Raw genomic sequence first — 18677 nt, forward strand, 5'->3', positions numbered from 1 at the left:
CAGCTGCTATACAACCACCATTTATTAGACCAGCTATTGAAAAGCTGGTTACTGCTCTGCTAACAGGTGCACAGCAGATTGTACACAAAGTGCACTGAAACAGAAAGAGAGGAGCTAGGTTTTATTTGCCTTGTGGTTCAATTCTGTGAGACAAGCCCTGGCTTCATTGAAGCCAATGCCAGAGTGAAAACAGGTGTCTCACAAAAAGCGTACAGCCAATTGTTTTTCTCTCCTTTTTCCCTCTCATTTTTGAGTTTCATATGTAGGTAAATCTTGACGACAAAGGCCCCGCGTGGACTGCAAAATACAGTTTGGGGAAAGAGGCCTATGGTGTGCACAAAACATGCATGAAGACTTCAACAGAGCCAGGATTTGGCACTCTCTATATGTAATGCATACAAATAAAAAGGAAAACTGAGATAAAAATTATTAGCTCCATGCTTTTTAGCTCAGAGATAGCCTACTGGGGGTCCGCAGCCAAATTCTGTGCACATTGCAAGACTGCCTCCCAAAACTACATTTTGCAGGCTAGAAGGGAGTCAACATATGACCACTTACCTTCAGAAACAGCACTAGCAGTGTGCTTAAAGGCATATTCACCCCCATCTGCCCAAAGCCTTTATTACTATTTAAGACCTTTTGTAAGCACCTGGTTTGTAGCGTAGCTGGCGTGGAGGGCCTTGCATGTGCCCTCAACATTGGAATGAACTGCACCCTGAAAGAATAAAAATGGGGAATAGTAGTTTAGAAACAAAACCAATTCAGCAAAGAAGGCCATGATATTATTTAGAAAAGCCACAGGGCTGCTGGGTCAGCTTGCATTATCCAGAGGAGTGCTTTGAAAAGTCATTTGGAAAGATTACATAATAGAAACAAAGCAAAGCAGTAAAACCATGCAAATGCCAATTTTCCTTAACTGTGTCTCTGTTTCTTTAAGGGCTTGATGCAGAGCTGCAATCAAATGCATGCTTCCTACCTCTTTCAACAAGATAAACACTATGACTTGTCATATGACACTGGAGACAAGGCGTTGCAATGCGGGCGTCATGTTGATGTCTTCAAGCTATGGCTGATGTGGAGAGCAAAGGTAAGCAAGTTTGTGATGTATTTGTTTGCATAAAAATAGTGAACAGCTCTGCTTTATATAATCAGAGTTTTAGAAAATGTCTAACCTTACCTTTTCACATGAGATGGAAGAAAGAACAAGGATGGAAATTAAATAATAATAATAATACATTTCCGCTTTCTTTACCTTTAACTGATTTAGTTACAAAGCATCCCACATGACTTTGAAATTCAGATTTCATGTCATTGTGCACCAATTGCTGCATCTAACTCTAATAATCTGACAGCATAAATATTATGTTTAAGTATAAGTGTAATCAGTCCAGAAAGTTTTTGGAAACACAAAGATTTTTTTATTGTAATGAAATTCTAAAACTAAATGTGACAAATTAGTGACTAACACACCCGGTTCCATTTTATACTGTGATTATACCAGAGTATTATTATGGGCAAACTAATTAAATCTGAAAGTACTGGCTCTTTTTGACTCATGCATCTTTTTTGTTTAATATTGCTAAATAAATACTTTTATATATAAATTCAAATGATTATGCCCAACTATTTCAGTCTTGTTCATTGCATTTGACTGCATCGTTTCTATCCAAAAAAAGGACTTAAAGACTCTTAGATGCTTTATTCAAATTCTGAAAACACATTCTGGGACAGCTTTTTGCAACTGTCACCAGGAGTCTGCAAAATTGGCTGTAAGCCATCTTTGTGTCTCCCTGATCCTCAGGCCACTATGCACTTGCCCGGTCACAAGGAGAAATTTCAAGAAGCCTCAAGGTTGTTTTCAAGTTGTCCTAGTTGAAATAGCCTCCCAAGAACTGCTGTAATAGCAGGAGCCTTCAGAGTGCAAGGGAACTTTGACCACACCCCTTTTTCTTTGGCCACACCCCCTATGCTTGGCACTATGCTGGCTCTGCACCACTGTAGGATGCCCCTACCCAAAGGACCACTTAAACTTGCTTTAAGTCTGCTTTGCAGTGCCAGAGCAGCACAAATAAGATTTAGCAGGGCTGAGTGGACTTTTGTTTATAAACATTTTTTCTTAAAGGCCAGATCATTTCCATATTTCTTTGACAATTTTTTCTCCCCATTTCCCACCTCTATTTAACTTGGAATATTTACATTCACATAGGATCAGTGTTTCTTAAACAGTTTGTCTGTTCCTGCAGCTTGTTCTCCTGACATGAAGCCATAATAGTGCTTTATTAGTGGCATCACAGCTGGTGGCTGCAGAAATAATTATGATGTCACAAACGGACTTGAGCTGGAAAGGAAGCAGCAGGAGAAACTGAAGCTCTTAAAAACAAGGATTCCAATTTCATACTAATGTCCTTTATCAAGTAGCAATAAGGAGAGAAAAAAATGGCCATGCGGAAGAGACAGAGCTGTTTCTAATTAGAATGCTTGTTTTTCACCAGACATCAAGCTGCTCTTTAAAAGCTCGTTTTATCATTTAATTTTCTACGGGATTTTTATGTTAGGAATAGGTGCCAGATTGCCTCCTCTGCAGGCTAAAATCCTCTCTCCATAGACCAGTGCAAACTTCGCCACTTACTCACAACGTGACTCAACCCTGACCAAGAAGGAACGCCTGTAGAGTTCATGCACCACAGCTTTCCAATCCATGGCCTCACTGCAGAGTGTTCCCATCAGTGATACATATCTTCAATGGCCCATTAGGAACTGGACTTGTTACCCGGGGTTCTTTCAACCCAAAGCTCTTGGTAACTCTTACTCTCTGCAAGGTAACAGGTTTCAGAGTAGCAGCCGTGTTAGTCTGTATTCGCAAAAAGAAAAGGAGTACTTGTGGCACCTTAGAGACTAACAAATTTATTAGAGCATAAGCTTTCGTGAGCTACAGCTCACTTCATCGGATGCATTTGGTGGAAAAAACAGAGGAGAGATTTATATACACACACAGAGAACATGAAACAATGGGTTTATCATACACACTGTAAGGAGAGTGATCACTTAAGATAGGCCATCACCAGCAGCAGGGGGGGGGAAAAAGGAGGAAAACCTCCTGGTGATGGCTTATCTTAAGTGATCACTCTCCTTACAGTGTGTATGATAAACCCATTGTTTCATGTTCTCTGTGTGTGTATATAAATCTCTCCTCTGTTTTTTCCACCAAATGCATCCGATGAAGTAAGCTGTAGCTCACGAAAGCTTATGCTCTAATAAATTTGTTAGTCTCTAAGGTGCCACAAGTACTCCTTTTCTCTCTGCAAGGTGGTGTCAGGAAATAAATCAGGGGAGACCGATAGATGGCTGGCACAAACAGGACAATACAAGAGTGCTTTCATTTAAAGCTAAACTTTACTTAGTCTCAAGCATTTACACACGTCCACAACAGGTTAGTAAAACACCCCAACCCCCGATAATTACCGAAGCTGAGTGTGGCTCTCGAGTGGCACAGTGGCAGCATCCCCCTACCTCAGACTTTTTCTCCTTATTTATACATTAGTAATACAATGACGTCACTTAAAGAAAACTTGTTAAGCAAGCAGTTTCAAAGGTCAAACAAGAGGTTTCCTTTTGGTCATTGATTAACCAGGTGTGGTTTTTTCAGAGTTTGCACGCCTTGAGGCCCCTAAAATGCATGTATCAGCAATTTCAACACAATTCTTATCAGGAAGGATGTTGGGTCAAGCTGCTCTTTCTGTGGCACCCAAAACCCCCTCCCCTCCTGCCTTGGTTAAGCTAAGGCTGCTGCATGTCCACTTTACGGCCTGCTGACATGGCTGCTTTTAGCAATAAGCAATAATGGTTTCAGGCACTTTACTGGTTTGCCAAAATCTCCCTGTACTTATCACCAACCTATTTCATACGGGTCAGATGGTTATAGGTAGAACTGGGTGAACTATTCCTAGCAAACAGGAAAATATTTTAGATAGACTTTAGAAAAGTAAATGGCATCTTTGCTTTAGCAAGTGCCACGTATTCCTGAAACTAACAATTCAAAATACAGAGAAATACAAAATATTGTGTTTTTTTTAATGAAGGGAACTACAGGATTTGAAGCACAAATTGACAAGTGCTTGGAACTTGCAGAATATCTATATAATAAAATAAAGAACAGAGAAGGCTATGAAATGGTGTTTGATGGAAAGGTATGTATTCTTTTAAATTTGGTACATTTAGTCAGGAGTTGTGTTGCTACTGATAGGACAATCTGGTTTTGGAGGACTCAAAAACATGCTCCTTACAAAGGAAACTGCTAATGATTCCCATCATTGTGGGTCAAGTGAAATGAGGCAGCAGTGTGGAGTACTGTAGCTTGCATCACCCAGATGAAAGTCAAGAGCCGACTTTTACTGGTGATTCAGATAAAAACAGGCTCCGCATGGCAGGTTAGTGCACTGTAGATTCACACCCCACTTGGCATGCCCTAAGTTTCTGTGTAGACAAGCCATGAAAACAGACCACACCCTACTTTTCACCTGTCTTCTTCTGGCTCCTAAATGTGCAAATTAAAACTAGGTTAGACTCCGTTATTCTCTCACATTAGTAAGGGAGCTTATGGAATGTAAGGAAGTATAACTGAGCACCAGGAAATTTCAAGGATTAGAAGAAAATCTAATTTATACCATCTTATACTCACCTCTGACTCTAGCCTATATGTCCAGAGTTATACAGTTACACAACAAAATCTAAGTACCCAGGATGCTCTATTAAGTAGGTCATCTACTATAGACACCTGCTTCTGAAGAGGCATTAACTCCATACTCTTGAAAGGACAGCACCTATAGAATCCAGATGTCTCTCTGTAGGGGACAAATGCATAGGCACAGTGGGGGATGTGTATCTGGATCAGTCTTCCTGGGATAAATTGCCTAAAATTATCCCTAATAATGATGCTAATGACTCTCTGTGGTGTACAGTAATGAAAGCCAATGATTGCTGTCATAACATGATGTATAAGAGGAGAGAAAGGCATGGAATTAATTGCAATTGAGATATTATGAACACTTTTTGCTATGTACGCCATTATTATTCTGTGTTTAGCCTCAGCACACAAATGTCTGCTTCTGGTACGTACCTCCCAGTTTGCGCAGCATGGAGGACAATGAAGAAAGAATGAACCACCTTCTAAAGGTAAATAAGATACGTTGGTTCATTGTATGCAAGGCATGCCCATGTCATCAACATAAAGGCCACTGAAAATATTTCAAAATATTAGAGATGGGCTTGTACAAGAATTTTGGATAACAACCCTTCAGTCCCCAACTTTGGGGAAGTTCAAACCAAATTTGGATCCTATCTTTGGGTATCGGGCTCATCTCTAACATAATGGTTTTCCAAATTATGGTCTACAGAGGCCTGGCAGGTCACATGATGCTAGCTGCTCCTCCTTGCTTCTAGCTTCCAAAGAGACTGGAGGCCAGTAAAAAGATCAAGAAATAAGGGAGATAAGCCAGCCCAGCTGTCTCCTTTAGGGACTACTGCTATATAAGAGGAGGAGGCGAGGAAACAGGAGCTGTATTTGAAATGCCAGAAGGTATTGCAGAAAGGGTGAGAGGTGAGAGAGGCGAACCAGACAGCCTGTCTATGGGAGTAGGAGGAAGAGAATCAGGCAGCCTGTGCAGGGGGATGAGAGGAACAGAACGGATGGAAGGGGAGATAAAGTGAAGAGCAAGAGCAGACAAAATGTGATTAATAAAAAGCCAAAAGAGTTGGTGCTTAAAAGAAAGCTGAAAATACACAAAGACTTTCCCAGTGTTATTTCTTTACATGAGCTACCACAGAGATGTTATGTGATCAAGAATGGGGCTGTCATGAGGAGGTGGTCCACTAGGGAATTGCTTTGTCAGGACACTCAGAGCATTGGCGGGGAGGTATCTAGTTATGTTTTTATAATTTGGAAAAACTAGTGACATAAAAGTGATCATTTGAACACTTCCAATATCATTTTAATGGTTTCATTTAGCAAGGTAAGTGAGTTTACAAAATGCACATGTAATTCAATTCCCCCAAATGCTGGTCTGTGTGTTTTGTATTCCATGTGTTTCCCTTTCTTAGTAATTTTCTCTATGGTGCTTATTTGAACCATGGTCATCCTTGATGTTAACAATTTAAATTGCAATTGGTGATGCTAATGTAACTTTAGCGCCACAAACCCCTCAGGTGCCCTCTTCTGCCGCTCTCTACAAAGCCACACAGAGTGACCACCTCCCCACTTAACTAGCTGGCAGCCTCCCTCCTTATTCCCAATGCAGAGTCAAAAGCCCCAGGACTCAGAGCCCCATGCAGCCCTGGGCAGCAGTGACACTGGGTCCAGCTCTGGCCTGTCCTTCTCGGGCGATTCCCCCCGGCACAGTGCTCCTCCTGACTCCTGTCCTGGGGTGTCCCCGATCGGCCGCCCCGTCCTTCCCAGGCTTCAGGCAGGGTCTCTCCTGCTTCACTTTGTCCAGGGCCTCCTAGCTGCAGCCCTTCTCTCCCCCGCCTCCAGAGCCACACCCCCAAGTTTCCCTCCTTTTTCTCACTGCTCCCCCTCCCGATTAGGAAAAAGATTTAAAGGGGCCATGCTCTCTACACCCCAAGGGGTTACACTAAAAAATGTAACAATTTGACCAGAGGCTTTAATTTGATTGGGTGGTGGAGGTCTAGCCTATGAAAACAGAGGGAAAGTGATGATGACAATATGCTTGAGGATTATGCAGAAGATGACGTGTTAATTGCATTTGTCAGCAATACTGAGTGTTAGCACACTGGCAATAAATGGCTCAGAGCTATTCTAACCAATCTAAAGAATGGCTTTGTGACTTTGCAAGGTGTCATGACTGCCTTAGCGATATCATGCAAAGTCTGCGGATACATGTAAAGTTAAACCCTTGTAACACTGCTGCTTTTATCTAAAATAGGAATGTGACAAACCAGATGACAAAACAATCCTGGGCCCCTACCTGCACTTCCCTCTGGCATGCCTATGAAAAGGCAGTGGGACTACTCACATACTTGAAATTAGGCACATGCATACCTATTAGAGATAGTCAGAAAATGAGTCTTTTTCCCATCAAATATTTTTTTTTACAACAATGAAAAATGGAAGCTTTCCATAGAAAAATTTAGACTTTTAAATGAAAAATCAAAATCAAAAATATTTCATCCAAAAATTGAAATATTTTGATTCAGAAGTGCTGCCACAATGCCTCATGGGAGTTGTAGTTCAGGTTCGCCAAACTCCTGTATAGGCTGGTCTCCCTGATTCAACTATATCTCCCGTGATTAAAGCTGCCAGTCTGTCACAGAGGTCATGGAAGTCACGGATTCTGTGACTTTCCATGACTTCTGCAGTGGCTGGTGCTGGCTTAGGGGCTGCCGGTCTCGGGCAGCCCCTGGGCCAGCAGCAGCAGTTTGGGTGTGTGGGAGGGGGCCCAAGCCTGGGGCACGGAGTTGGGGTGTGGGGCGGCACGCGCTGCCCATGCCCGCAGGCACTGCCCCCACAGCTCCCATTGGCTGTGGTTCCTGGCCAATGGGAGCTGCAGAGCAGGTGCTTGTGGTGGGAGCAGCGCGTGGAGCCCCCCCGCCACCCCTCCCTCTAGGAGCTGCAGGTACATGCGGCGTCAGGTAGGTAGCCTACCAGCAATGCCATCCCGCCCCCAGCACCAGCGGGGGTGCTGGACCACATGCCATAGCCCTCCCCCAGCACCAGCGGTGGTCCCGGGCCAAGCGTCACCACCTGTCCCGCCTCACAAGCACCAGCGGGGATCCCAGGCCCAGCACCACCACCCATCCCCTCTGCCCCAGCACCAGAGGGGGTCCTGGATCATCTTGACCCCCTTCCCCAGCACCCACAGTGTCCCCAGACCGCCCCTCCAGTGCACCCCTCTGCCCAAGTTTTAGTCACAGTAGGTATTTTTAGTAAAAGTCATGGACAGGTCACGGGCCCGTGAATTTTTGTTTACGGCCCGTGACATGTCCATGACTATTGCTAAAAATACCCGTGACTAAAACGTAGCCTTACTCATGATGCATCTTGTCTCTCCTAACCCTAACCCTAACCCATTTGATGATGGGAGGGAGTGCATCATGGGATTTCCATGGTCACTGTGCATCGTGAGAGATAACACCCAGCAGGGGAGCATGGCTCACGGAGAAGAATGGAGACACAAGATAACCAAACTGCAGCTCCGATGAGGCACTGTAGTGGTATATCTAAATAAGAATAGTGTGCGACTTAGACAAATATTTCAGTTTTCAGCTGAAAATCACAAACATTTCAGGTTTTAGACATTTATTTTTTCAATGAAAAAAATCAAATTTCTCCCTGGAAAGCAAACATTTTCACGTTTGTTTAGTTGAAAATCCAATTTTCTGAAGAAAAAAAAAACGAAAATAACAAATAGTTTTTATGAAAAATTTTCAACCAGCCCTAATGAATACCTTGATGAATTGGAGCCAAAGTCAGTAGAAAATCTCCCACTGATTGTAATAGAGCACAACAATGCTACCAATGCCTTTTTGATGCAGTACTTTCCTAGAGTTATAGAGCTAGTCTACACTATCACACTATGTTGGCACAGCTTCACCAATGCAGCTGCACCTCTGTAGTGTGTCTGGTGAAGACGCGCTATGCTGATAGGAGAGCACTCGCCCTTCGGCGTAATACCTCCACTTCAACGAGAGATGGAAGCTATGTCAGCGGGAGAGCGTCTCCTGCCAACATAGTGCAGTATGGACACTCCTTTAAGGTGATGTAACTTGCATCGCTCGGGGGGGGGGTGGCTTTTTCACACTCCTGAGCGACATAAATTACATCGACTTAAGCGATAGTGTAGACTAGCCCATAGATTCCAAGACCAGAAAGGACCATCCATTCTGACCTCCTGTATAATACAGGATATAAAAATTCCCCAAAATAATTCCTAGAGCTTATCGTTTAGAAAAACATCCGGTCTTGATTTAAAATCAGTGACAGAGAAGCCACCACAAACCCTTGAAAATTGTTCCCATGGTTAGTTACTTTCACCATTAAAAATTTACCCCTTCTTTCCAGTCTGAATTTGTCTAGCTTCAGCGTCCAGTCATTGGGTCATAGTAGACCTTTCTCTGCAAGACTGAAGAGCCCATTACTGAATACTTGCTCCCCATGTAGGTATCTACAGACTGTAATCAAGTCACTTCCTTAACCTTCTCTTTGTTAAGCTAAATAGATTGAGCTCTTTGAGCCTATCATTATCAGGCATGTTTTCTAATCCTTTAGTCATTCACGTGGCTCTTCTCTGTATCCTCTCCAATTTATAAATTGATCAGTTTACTCTGTTCTGTATTTGTTTTTGGCCAAAAATTGACTTTTTTCTTATTTTGTTTTAGTTTCCTTCTCTTATAAAAAAAAAGCAAACAAATTCTAGAATTAGAAATAATTATTTGATATTTGTATCATGCCTTTGCAGGTGGCCCCAGTGATAAAAGCCAGAATGATGGAATACGGAACCACTATGGTCAGCTATCAACCGCTGGGAGACAAAGTGAACTTCTTCCGTATGGTCATCTCAAACCCAGCAGCTACTCATCAAGACATTGATTTCCTGATTGAGGAAATAGAACGTCTGGGGCAAGATTTATAATAATCTGGTCTGCGAGTCTGGTCCAGAAAAAGTTGTCAAACTGTGCAAAATGTATTTGTAGTTTGTTCCAAAGTAAATCTATTTCTATATTGTGGCGTCAAAGTATAGTACTGTTTAAAATCAAGAAACATGCTCCTTTTAAATCCTCTCGAGTTTTAGAATACCTCTTTAATAATTAGATACACAAAAGGCTGCATTCAAACCGATAAGAAATAACAGAAGATACTTGCAATTTCCCCCCAAATTTTAATACAGTTAGTAAATACATGTTTAGGTTAAAAGTGGTCAGATTGAGTGGTGCCAAATTTCCCCCAAATGGTGACAAAATCAAATGGGGGGTTGGGAGGGGGCAGTAAGATATGTACAGTAAAGAAACTCTATGTTTAAAAGTGAAAATATTTTGCCTTTTTCTTAGATTTAGAACAGAATTTCTAATTTACCTATAGCAACATTTCAAATGTATTTAAATACATATAATTAAAAAAAGGAATATATATATACACACACACACACACACACACACACACATATATATATTAAAATATCCTATTTTGTAAACTATAGATTTTTATTTTATATGGGTTATAAAAAATGCAGGAGCAGAAACTGAAAACTAAACAATTTTTTTCTTTTAATAGAGATGCATCAAATATCTAGAAAGATTATTTTGAACCATAAACCCACATAAATTCTTTAAAAAGTATAATGCCTCATTTCTATATGTCACATGGATTGTACATCTCTAGAGTTAAGTATTGCAAAAACTCACAAGTACTGCAGCTCTTAAAAACTCTTAATAAGAACTACTACAGTACAACAAAAGGATGCTATTATTCCTAAATATATTTCCTATGTGACCTAACCTAAGCAAATGGACAATCAAAATACAGTCCTAACCAAGACTGAACTAAGGTTATATTTGTGTGGTTTCTCTATTCTACTTTTAAACAGCCTATCAAAAAGGGCCACACTTTACACTAAATACTTGTGTCATAAGCATCTTTACAAACAGTAATTTATTCATTAGAGATAAAAATAAATTGAAAACTAAGATTGATTAGAATTCGCTAAGACCCAAATCCTACAAAATCTCACAGGAGTAATGCTGATTGGATGAATAAGGACTTTTGTAAAGGTCTCAGGATAGGGTCCCTAAGTCAAATGCTCATGTTATGGTGGCACTTGAGTTTCCCACATGACAACAGTTTTTCTAAACATCCCCATTCCCAGCGCTGGGACAGAGCTGGTGGAAACTCAGAATTTCAGTTTCACAGGAACGTTCAAAAATGTTTGTTCTAATTCAGAACAACAATATTTTTGCAATTTCCCACAAAATGAAAATTCTGAAAATGTTCATTCTGATCTTTTTTTTCTTTTGCGGGACATTTTGTAGAACTCAATACAACTTTGTGAAAAATTTCAGTTTAGTCAAAACACCTTTTTCAGACGAAGAAAGTGTTTTGATTAAATCTACTAACCAGCTCTACATTGAGCTTGTCTGATTGAAATTGCCATTAGAATGCTTTGAGAGATGCCTCGATACTCATAGCACAGTCAGTGTTGAATCATCCAGACCCATTTAGAAACCATGGGTGCAAAATCCTGCATAACTGATATGTTGAGTCATTTTTCAACACTAGGGGAGGCACAGAAGTGGAAACTGAGCTTCAACCTCCTCTTCCTCAAAATCTGGAAGAGCTTGGATCAGAACTTAATGACTCAGACCTGTTTCTATTTATAGTTAAGTTTTGGTTGTATCTTTGACTGGAATCTACATGGCCACTTTTGTATGTAAAGCAAGATTGTTTTACTCACTCTAAAATACTTGAAGAAAACTAGTGCAGTGTGGTTTAATTTGACCTAAAATACATAAATGGGGTATTGATTCAGTGTGATGAGGATGTGATGTGAGAAGAGGAAATAAATTGTGTCTGTAATTGTGTTGCCTTTATTATATTGATAGTACTGTTTGTCACCTCAGATTGAGGCCGTGCATTTTAGATTTAAACTGGATAGTGTTGCAAATTAACATGTGTTACTGAATAAGCTTGTACAATATATTATTGATATGTCTTTCTTTGTGTGGTAGTACTACTGACTCTTGGTATTGTAAGAGCTGCATTCACACACAAGTCCCTATACTATATCTTTGCTCAGTATTATCCTCTCCTGATCAGCTTGAGAGAAGAACATTCCCCTCACCTCAGTGGTGACCTACTGTGACTTACACTGCATGATGTTTCAATTACAGCTTTAGAGCAGATACCCATTCTGCCAATGAGGACTAAAGCAATCTTATCCAAACAGGTCACAGAATTAGCAACTGTAGTCACAAACACTGAGCAGCCGAGCAAATTCTGTTCTTGTTTGTGACAGAGAAAATGGGGGACAAAGAACTAAGTGTAAAAAATAGTACAGGGACAATGGTGAAGGTGAGCAGTAGCCTGGTTACATCTTGCATGTGCAATTCTGTTTTCAAATGCTAAGTATAAATGCTGTATTTATTAGTTCTATGTGCCAATCCAAGATATACATTCAGTATTTCTTGAGGACACCAGCATTTTTCCATGTTACTGTGTTTATTGCAGCCAGAAAGAACTACATGGCAACCTCTTCTTCTTGTGTTTGACCAAAGTATTTTCTCTGTGTTGTTGATCTAAACCCAAATAAAAAAAAGTGTAAAATGTGGCTATGCTGTATCTGTGAGGGTTTTTTTAATTATTGGCCTCAAAGTTCAGTGTGAACAGAAAGAAAGCACATCTATCAGATCATCTCTGAGCCAGGCTCATGCTGAGGATGATGATATTTCCTGCTAGCTCTCTTCTGGTTGCTCTTTCTGAATTTTTGTTGGCAAGACACCTTCTATTAAATGTAGAATACATAGCAAAATAATTGAAATCTCGTGTCAGACCCTCTTGACATAAGCAGAGTCATGTATTAGCCAACGTTAGTATCTACATGGAAACATGCTTGCTGCCATTCCTTTATCGGATTGTTATCAAGGTGGATCCAGCTGTCACTAATCCTACACATGCATTTTTTTCAGAGTAGCAGCCGTGTTAGTCTGTATTCGCAAAAAGAAAAGGAGTACTTGTGGCACCTTAGAGACTAACACATTTATTAGAGCATAAGCTTTCGTGAGCTACAGCTCACTTCATCGGATGATTGAGCTGTAGCTCACGAAAGCTTATGCTCTAATAAATTTGTTAGTCTCCAAGGTGCCACAAGTACTCCTTTTCTTTATGCATTTTTTTCTCTCCCCTAAAAAAGAACATCAGCATTTATTGCCCTTGGGTTTTTTTTTTGTCTGTCTTTTATATGTGTCCTTATCCCCAAACAATGGAGATATTTAATTGTGGCATAATAAGTGCATGCAGTTGGACATAAATCTTGGATTTTGAAGCCTCTCCTTACTGTCTTCAGAAAACCCCACTTTTACACTGGGTGACTTGTTGGATACAAAACAGACATTCAGGGCATCCTGAATACTTTTAATTATGGATAGGGAGAGGGAAGGGGGCTACTAAAGACAAACAATGCTTGTGAAGTAGTGCTGCCAAAGTAAGATTGTGAATTCTCCTTTATAGAGATTTTCTATTTGCCAGATCATGGGCCAAATCCTGACCTCATCCATGTATTTTTTACTGTTTTTACTCAGACAACCTTATTATGTCAGTGAACTAAATCAGGACATCTGTGGGCCTGTGTAGAATGAATGCAAAATGGGTGTAAAATGCAATCAAATTGGAATAGCAGCCCTTTACACCCAATGTGCAGACACTTTCCTCATGTGTAAATGACTATGCAATGAGCATTGCAATGCAGAATCAGGATCATTAGCCTGGTCTTACTCAAATAAGTCTAATTTGAAATATTGGCAATTTTTGCTGGAGTAAGAGTTTCAGGATTTGACCACTGATCAGAACTGAGCCAAAAACCTGAAGAGTGTGGCAAGATAGCTAAAAGCTCATTACACTTACTAGGCGTTAGATTTTTTTTTTTCCACAATCTGCTCAGGTTTAGTGCACCAGCTCTGAAGACTTCGACATTTCTCAGCGTTTAGCTACCAAAGTGATAGATGCACTATAGCTAGATTAGATACATGCATTTAACCTGCTTTCATTGAAATCTCCCATATTTTGTTACCTGACTGGAGATGACTTAAAGGAATGATAGAGGACGCCTAATAATGCATTTCAGTACTCTCAGGAGTTGCGATCTATGCAGAGAAGACAGTGGTTTTATAGTGCTCTGCTCTACAAAACTAAGCACTGTAAACCTGAGTCTCTTTCGTGCGAACAGTCCCTTTACAACTCACTGGCAATGTGAAGGTGCCTTAAAGCATGTGAAAATATAGTTGCTTGTCAGAGCAGTGTATAAGCAGGGCATAAGAATCAGACCATATCAGAGCAGTGAAGGAAAGGCAGTGATCACCTTTTGGGACAAATGTGGAAGGAATTGCGACACCACTTTAAAAAGGCTACAAAAGGAAAAATAACGATCATACAATAAATAGGTGAGATTACATGTACTGATTGTTTAATTTTATAGCAGAAAGGCTGGGTATTAGGGAGGGTCTGAGCTGAAACTCTGTAGTGAAGCAGAGCAAGACAAAGTAGCTTTAGGGATAACTTATCTTGAAGCTATTAAAACGCTTCATTCAGGGTTAGAACAGAGCAACTTGTTTTGTGACTTTTTTAGCATTGTCACATGACAGATGAAGGGTGATCACCTTTCTCTGACATTTTATTATATTTTCTGAAAAACGGTCCTAATTTCAGTTGCATTTGGACCAATTTCCTTCTCAGGAAATTGAGTGTGTGGAATACGCTCACCTGGCAATAATGGATGGGTCCCACTCAGTGCTCCATAGGAAGGCAAAACAAAATGGCTGACATGCCATCAGATTTTTCCTGACCCCAGATTTGCTTTAAAGCTGAGCTGACCTATCTTGATTTGATTTTCTGCAACCAAAAACTGCTTCAAACACCTTAGATAAAGTGTTTAATAGTTAATTTCTTCAGCAACCCTTTACATTTTAGATTGATGATAAAATATGCCGTAGTCATATATAATCTCTCTATATTATAGCTATGTTTGGGATCTACATATGATGAGATGATTCATCTGACTGGAATGTTAAAACCAATGGTTATAACTATTTAGGAAGGCTCAAGAGGGTAAAAGGGGTGGGGGGGGAGTGGCACTCTACATCAAAAATGGCATAACCTGGTTCCAAGTCACTGATGACTCAGAAGAAACTGATTTTGTATGCTTCTAGATCACTGGCCTAACAGATAAAGCACTAGCTGGTCATCTGCTACAGATGACCAAATCAAATCATACTAGCGAATAAGGTGAGCACCTCCTTACCTATCTATACTGCGCAGGAATAAAAAAAAACTGTGTGAACATGGATGTCTTCAGTTTGAGTGATATATGCTGCCAGGGCTAAAACAGCCTTGTAATTTCTAACCACCACAGCTGACAATATCCCAATTCAAAAAGTGTTGCAGAGGGAATTCTATATTAGAGCTTGCTCTAACAGATAAAGAGGAACTGATCACAGAATTAAAAGTTAATGGTAGCTTAAGTACAAGTGATCATGATTTGATCACATTTATAATGTGCAAACAGAATAAAGACCAGACCCGTAATATATACACTTGGTGCTTTTATAGGGCCAGTTTCACAAAGCTGAAAACAATTGCAAGCCAAATCATCTGAGAGGAAGAATTTAATCAGATAACTGTGAATGCTAATTGGAAATCTTTTAAGAACATCTGGATGCCCAAAAAGCCATAATCCCAGAATTGCACAATTAAGGAAGAAGGCTGTGAGAATTAAAACAACAACAACCTGGTTTAGAGGGAAAGTGAAGGCAGCTGTAAAAAAAAAATTATATACAAACACACACAAAATGAAAGAAAGGGGAAGTTGATAGTAATCAATATGAATCAGAAGTTAGAAATTGTAGCAAATTGATAAGGGAAGCCAAGAGACACAATGAGAAATCTATGGCCAGCAGAGATTAGGAAAATAAGGTTATGCCTATATTGCTATGCAAGCACAGGGTTAGTGAGACTTAAGTCAGCTGACTCATGTTAAAGAACCTGGGGCTTAAGCATAAACACTGATTCTTAACTTTATGTTAAGAATTTTCTAACCCAGGCTTGAACATGGGGCTCTGGCATCCAACCTGCAGTACTAAGACTCAAGTCAAACCAACCATATCTCAGAATTTTTGCTATAAACTGGGGACTTATCAGTTGGATGCGACAGAGGACGGGAAAGACCTGGATATATTGGTTGAGCACAGGATGAATATGAGCTGTAATGAGATATGGCTGTGAAAAAGGCTAATGCAATCTTACCATGCATCAGGTGAAGTATTTCCGGTAGATTTCAGAGTAGCAGCCGTGTTAGTCTGTATTCGCAAAAAGAAAAGGAGTACTTGTGGCACCTTAGAGACTAACAAATTTATTAGAGCATAAGCTTTCGTGAGCTACAGCTCACTTCATCGGATGCATTTGGTGGAAAAAACAGAGGAGAGATTTATATACACACACACAGAGAACATGAAACAATGGGTTTATCATACACACTGTAAGGAGAGTGATCACTTAAGATAAGCCATCACCAACAGCAGGGGGGGGGAGGAGGAAAACCTTTCATGGTGACAAGCAGGTAGGCTAATTCCAGCAGTTAACAAGAATATCAGAGGAACAGTGGGGGGTGGGGTGGGAGGGAGAAATACCATGGGGAAATAGTTTTACTTTGTGTAATGACTCATCCATTCCCAGTCTCTATTCAAGCCTAAGTTAATTGTATCCAGTTTGCAAATTAATTCCAATTCAGCAGTCTCTCGTTGGAGTCTGTTTTTGAAGCTTTTTTGTTGAAGTATAGCCACTCTTAGGTCTGTGATCGAGTGACCAGAGAGATTGAAGTGTTCTCCAACTGGTTTTTGAATGTTATAATTCTTGACGTCTGATTTGTGTCCATTCATTCTTTTACGTAGAGACTGTCCAGTTTGGCCAATGTACATGGCAGAGGGGCATTGCTGGCACATGATGGCATATATCACATTGGTAGATGCGCAGGTGAACGAGCCTCTGATAGTGTGGCTGATGTGATTAGGCCCTATGATGGTATCCCCTGAATAGATATGTGGACAGAGTTGACAACAGGCTTTGTTGCAAGGATAGGTTCCTGGGTTAGTGGTTCTGTTGTGTGGTGTGTGGTTGCTGGTGAGTATTTGCTTCAGATTGGGGGGCTGTCTGTAAGCAAGGACTGGTCTGTCTCCCAAGATCTGAGAGAGCGATGGCTCGTCCTTCAGGATAGGTTGTAGATCCTTGATGATGCGTTGGAGGGGTTTTAGTTGGGGGCTGAAGGTGATGGCTAGTGGCGTTCTGTTGTTTTCTTTGTTGGGCCTGTCCTGTAGTAGGTGACAGCTCTCGTCCCCTAATGCCCCTACTCTACTTGCGCTACATTGATGACATCTTCATCATCTGGACCCATGGAAAAGAAGCTCTTGAGGAATTCCACCATGATTTCAACAATTTCCATCCCACCATCAACCTCAGCCTGGACCAGTCCACACAAGAGATCCACTTCCTGGACACTACGGTGCTAATAAGCGATGGTCACATAAACACCACCCTATATCGGAAACCTACTGACCGCTATTCCTACCTACATGCCTCTAGCTTTCATCCAGATCATACCACTCGATCCATTGTCTACAGCCAAGCGCTACGATATAACCGCATTTGCTCCAACCCCTCAGACAGAGACAAACACCTACAAGATCTCTATCATGCATTCCTACAACTACAGTACCCACCTGCTGAAGTGAAGAAACAGATTGACAGAGCCAGAAGAGTACCCAGAAGTCACCTACTACAGGACAGGCCCAACAAAGAAAACAACAGAACGCCACTAGCCATCACCTTCAGCCCCCAACTAAAACCCCTCCAACGCATCATCAAGGATCTACAACCTATCCTGAAGGACGAGCCATCGCTCTCTCAGATCTTGGGAGACAGACCAGTCCTTGCTTACAGACAGCCCCCCAATCTGAAGCAAATACTCACCAGCAACCACACACCACACAACAGAACCACTAACCCAGGAACCTATCCTTGCAACAAAGCCCGTTGTCAACTCTGTCCACATATCTATTCAGGGGATACCATCATAGGGCCTAATCACATCAGCCACACTATCAGAGGCTCATTCACCTGTGCATCTACCAATGTGATATATGCCATCATGTGCCAGCAATGCCCCTCTGCCATGTACATTGGCCAAACTGGACAGTCTCTACGTAAAAGAATGAATGGACACAAATCAGACGTCAAGAATTATAACATTCAAAAACCAGTTGGAGAACACTTCAATCTCTCTGGTCACTCGATCACAGACCTAAGAGTGCCTATACTTCAACAAAAAAGCTTCAAAAACAGACTCCAACGAGAGACTGCTGAATTGGAATTAATTTGCAAACTGGATACAATTAACTTAGGCTTGAATAGAGACTGGGAATGGATGAGTCATTACACAAAGTAAAACTATTTCCCCATGGTATTTCTCCCTCCCACTCCACCCCCCACTGTTCCTCTGATATTCTTGTTAACTGCTGGAATTAGCCTACCTGCTTGTCACCATGAAAGGTTTTCCTCCTTCCCCCCCCTGCTGTTGGTGATGGCTTATCTTAAGTGATCATTCTCCTTACAGTGTGTATGATAAACCCATTGTTTCATGTTCTCTGTGTGTGTGTGTGTATATAAATCTCTCCTCTGTTTTTTCCACCAAATGCATCCGATGAAGTGAGCTGTAGCTCACGAAAGCTTATGCTCTAATAAATTTGTTAGTCTCTAAGGTGCCACAAGTACTCCTTTTCTATTTCCGGTAGAGATAGGGAAGTATTAGTACTATTATACAAGACATTGGTGAGCCGAGGAATGGAAAACCTACCTTATGAAGAAGAGACTCAAAGCGCTTGGCTTTTTTAGCCTAACCAAAAGAATGCTG

At 41.0% G+C, this 18677-nt stretch overlaps 1 protein-coding gene across 3 annotated transcripts in view; it reads left to right on the forward strand.

The window, feature by feature from the left end:
- Positions 1 to 12332, forward strand: part of GAD2 (glutamate decarboxylase 2) — a 56442-nt gene extending 44110 nt beyond the window's left edge. For all 3 annotated transcript variants that reach the window (XM_038389298.2, XM_038389301.2, XM_038389300.2), the window contains 4 exons: positions 938 to 1087; positions 4080 to 4187; positions 5083 to 5172; positions 9471 to 12332. In XM_038389298.2, the coding sequence (XP_038245226.1) occupies positions 938 to 1087; positions 4080 to 4187; positions 5083 to 5172; positions 9471 to 9644 (522 nt within the window). In that variant the 3' untranslated portion in view covers positions 9645 to 12332. The remainder of the gene's footprint in view (positions 1 to 937; positions 1088 to 4079; positions 4188 to 5082; positions 5173 to 9470) is intronic.
- The last annotated feature ends 6345 nt before the right edge of the window (positions 12333 to 18677 follow it).

This window comes from Dermochelys coriacea, chromosome 2 (genome assembly GCF_009764565.3).
Source record: "Dermochelys coriacea isolate rDerCor1 chromosome 2, rDerCor1.pri.v4, whole genome shotgun sequence".
In the NCBI taxonomy this organism is placed as follows: Eukaryota; Metazoa; Chordata; order Testudines; family Dermochelyidae; genus Dermochelys; species Dermochelys coriacea.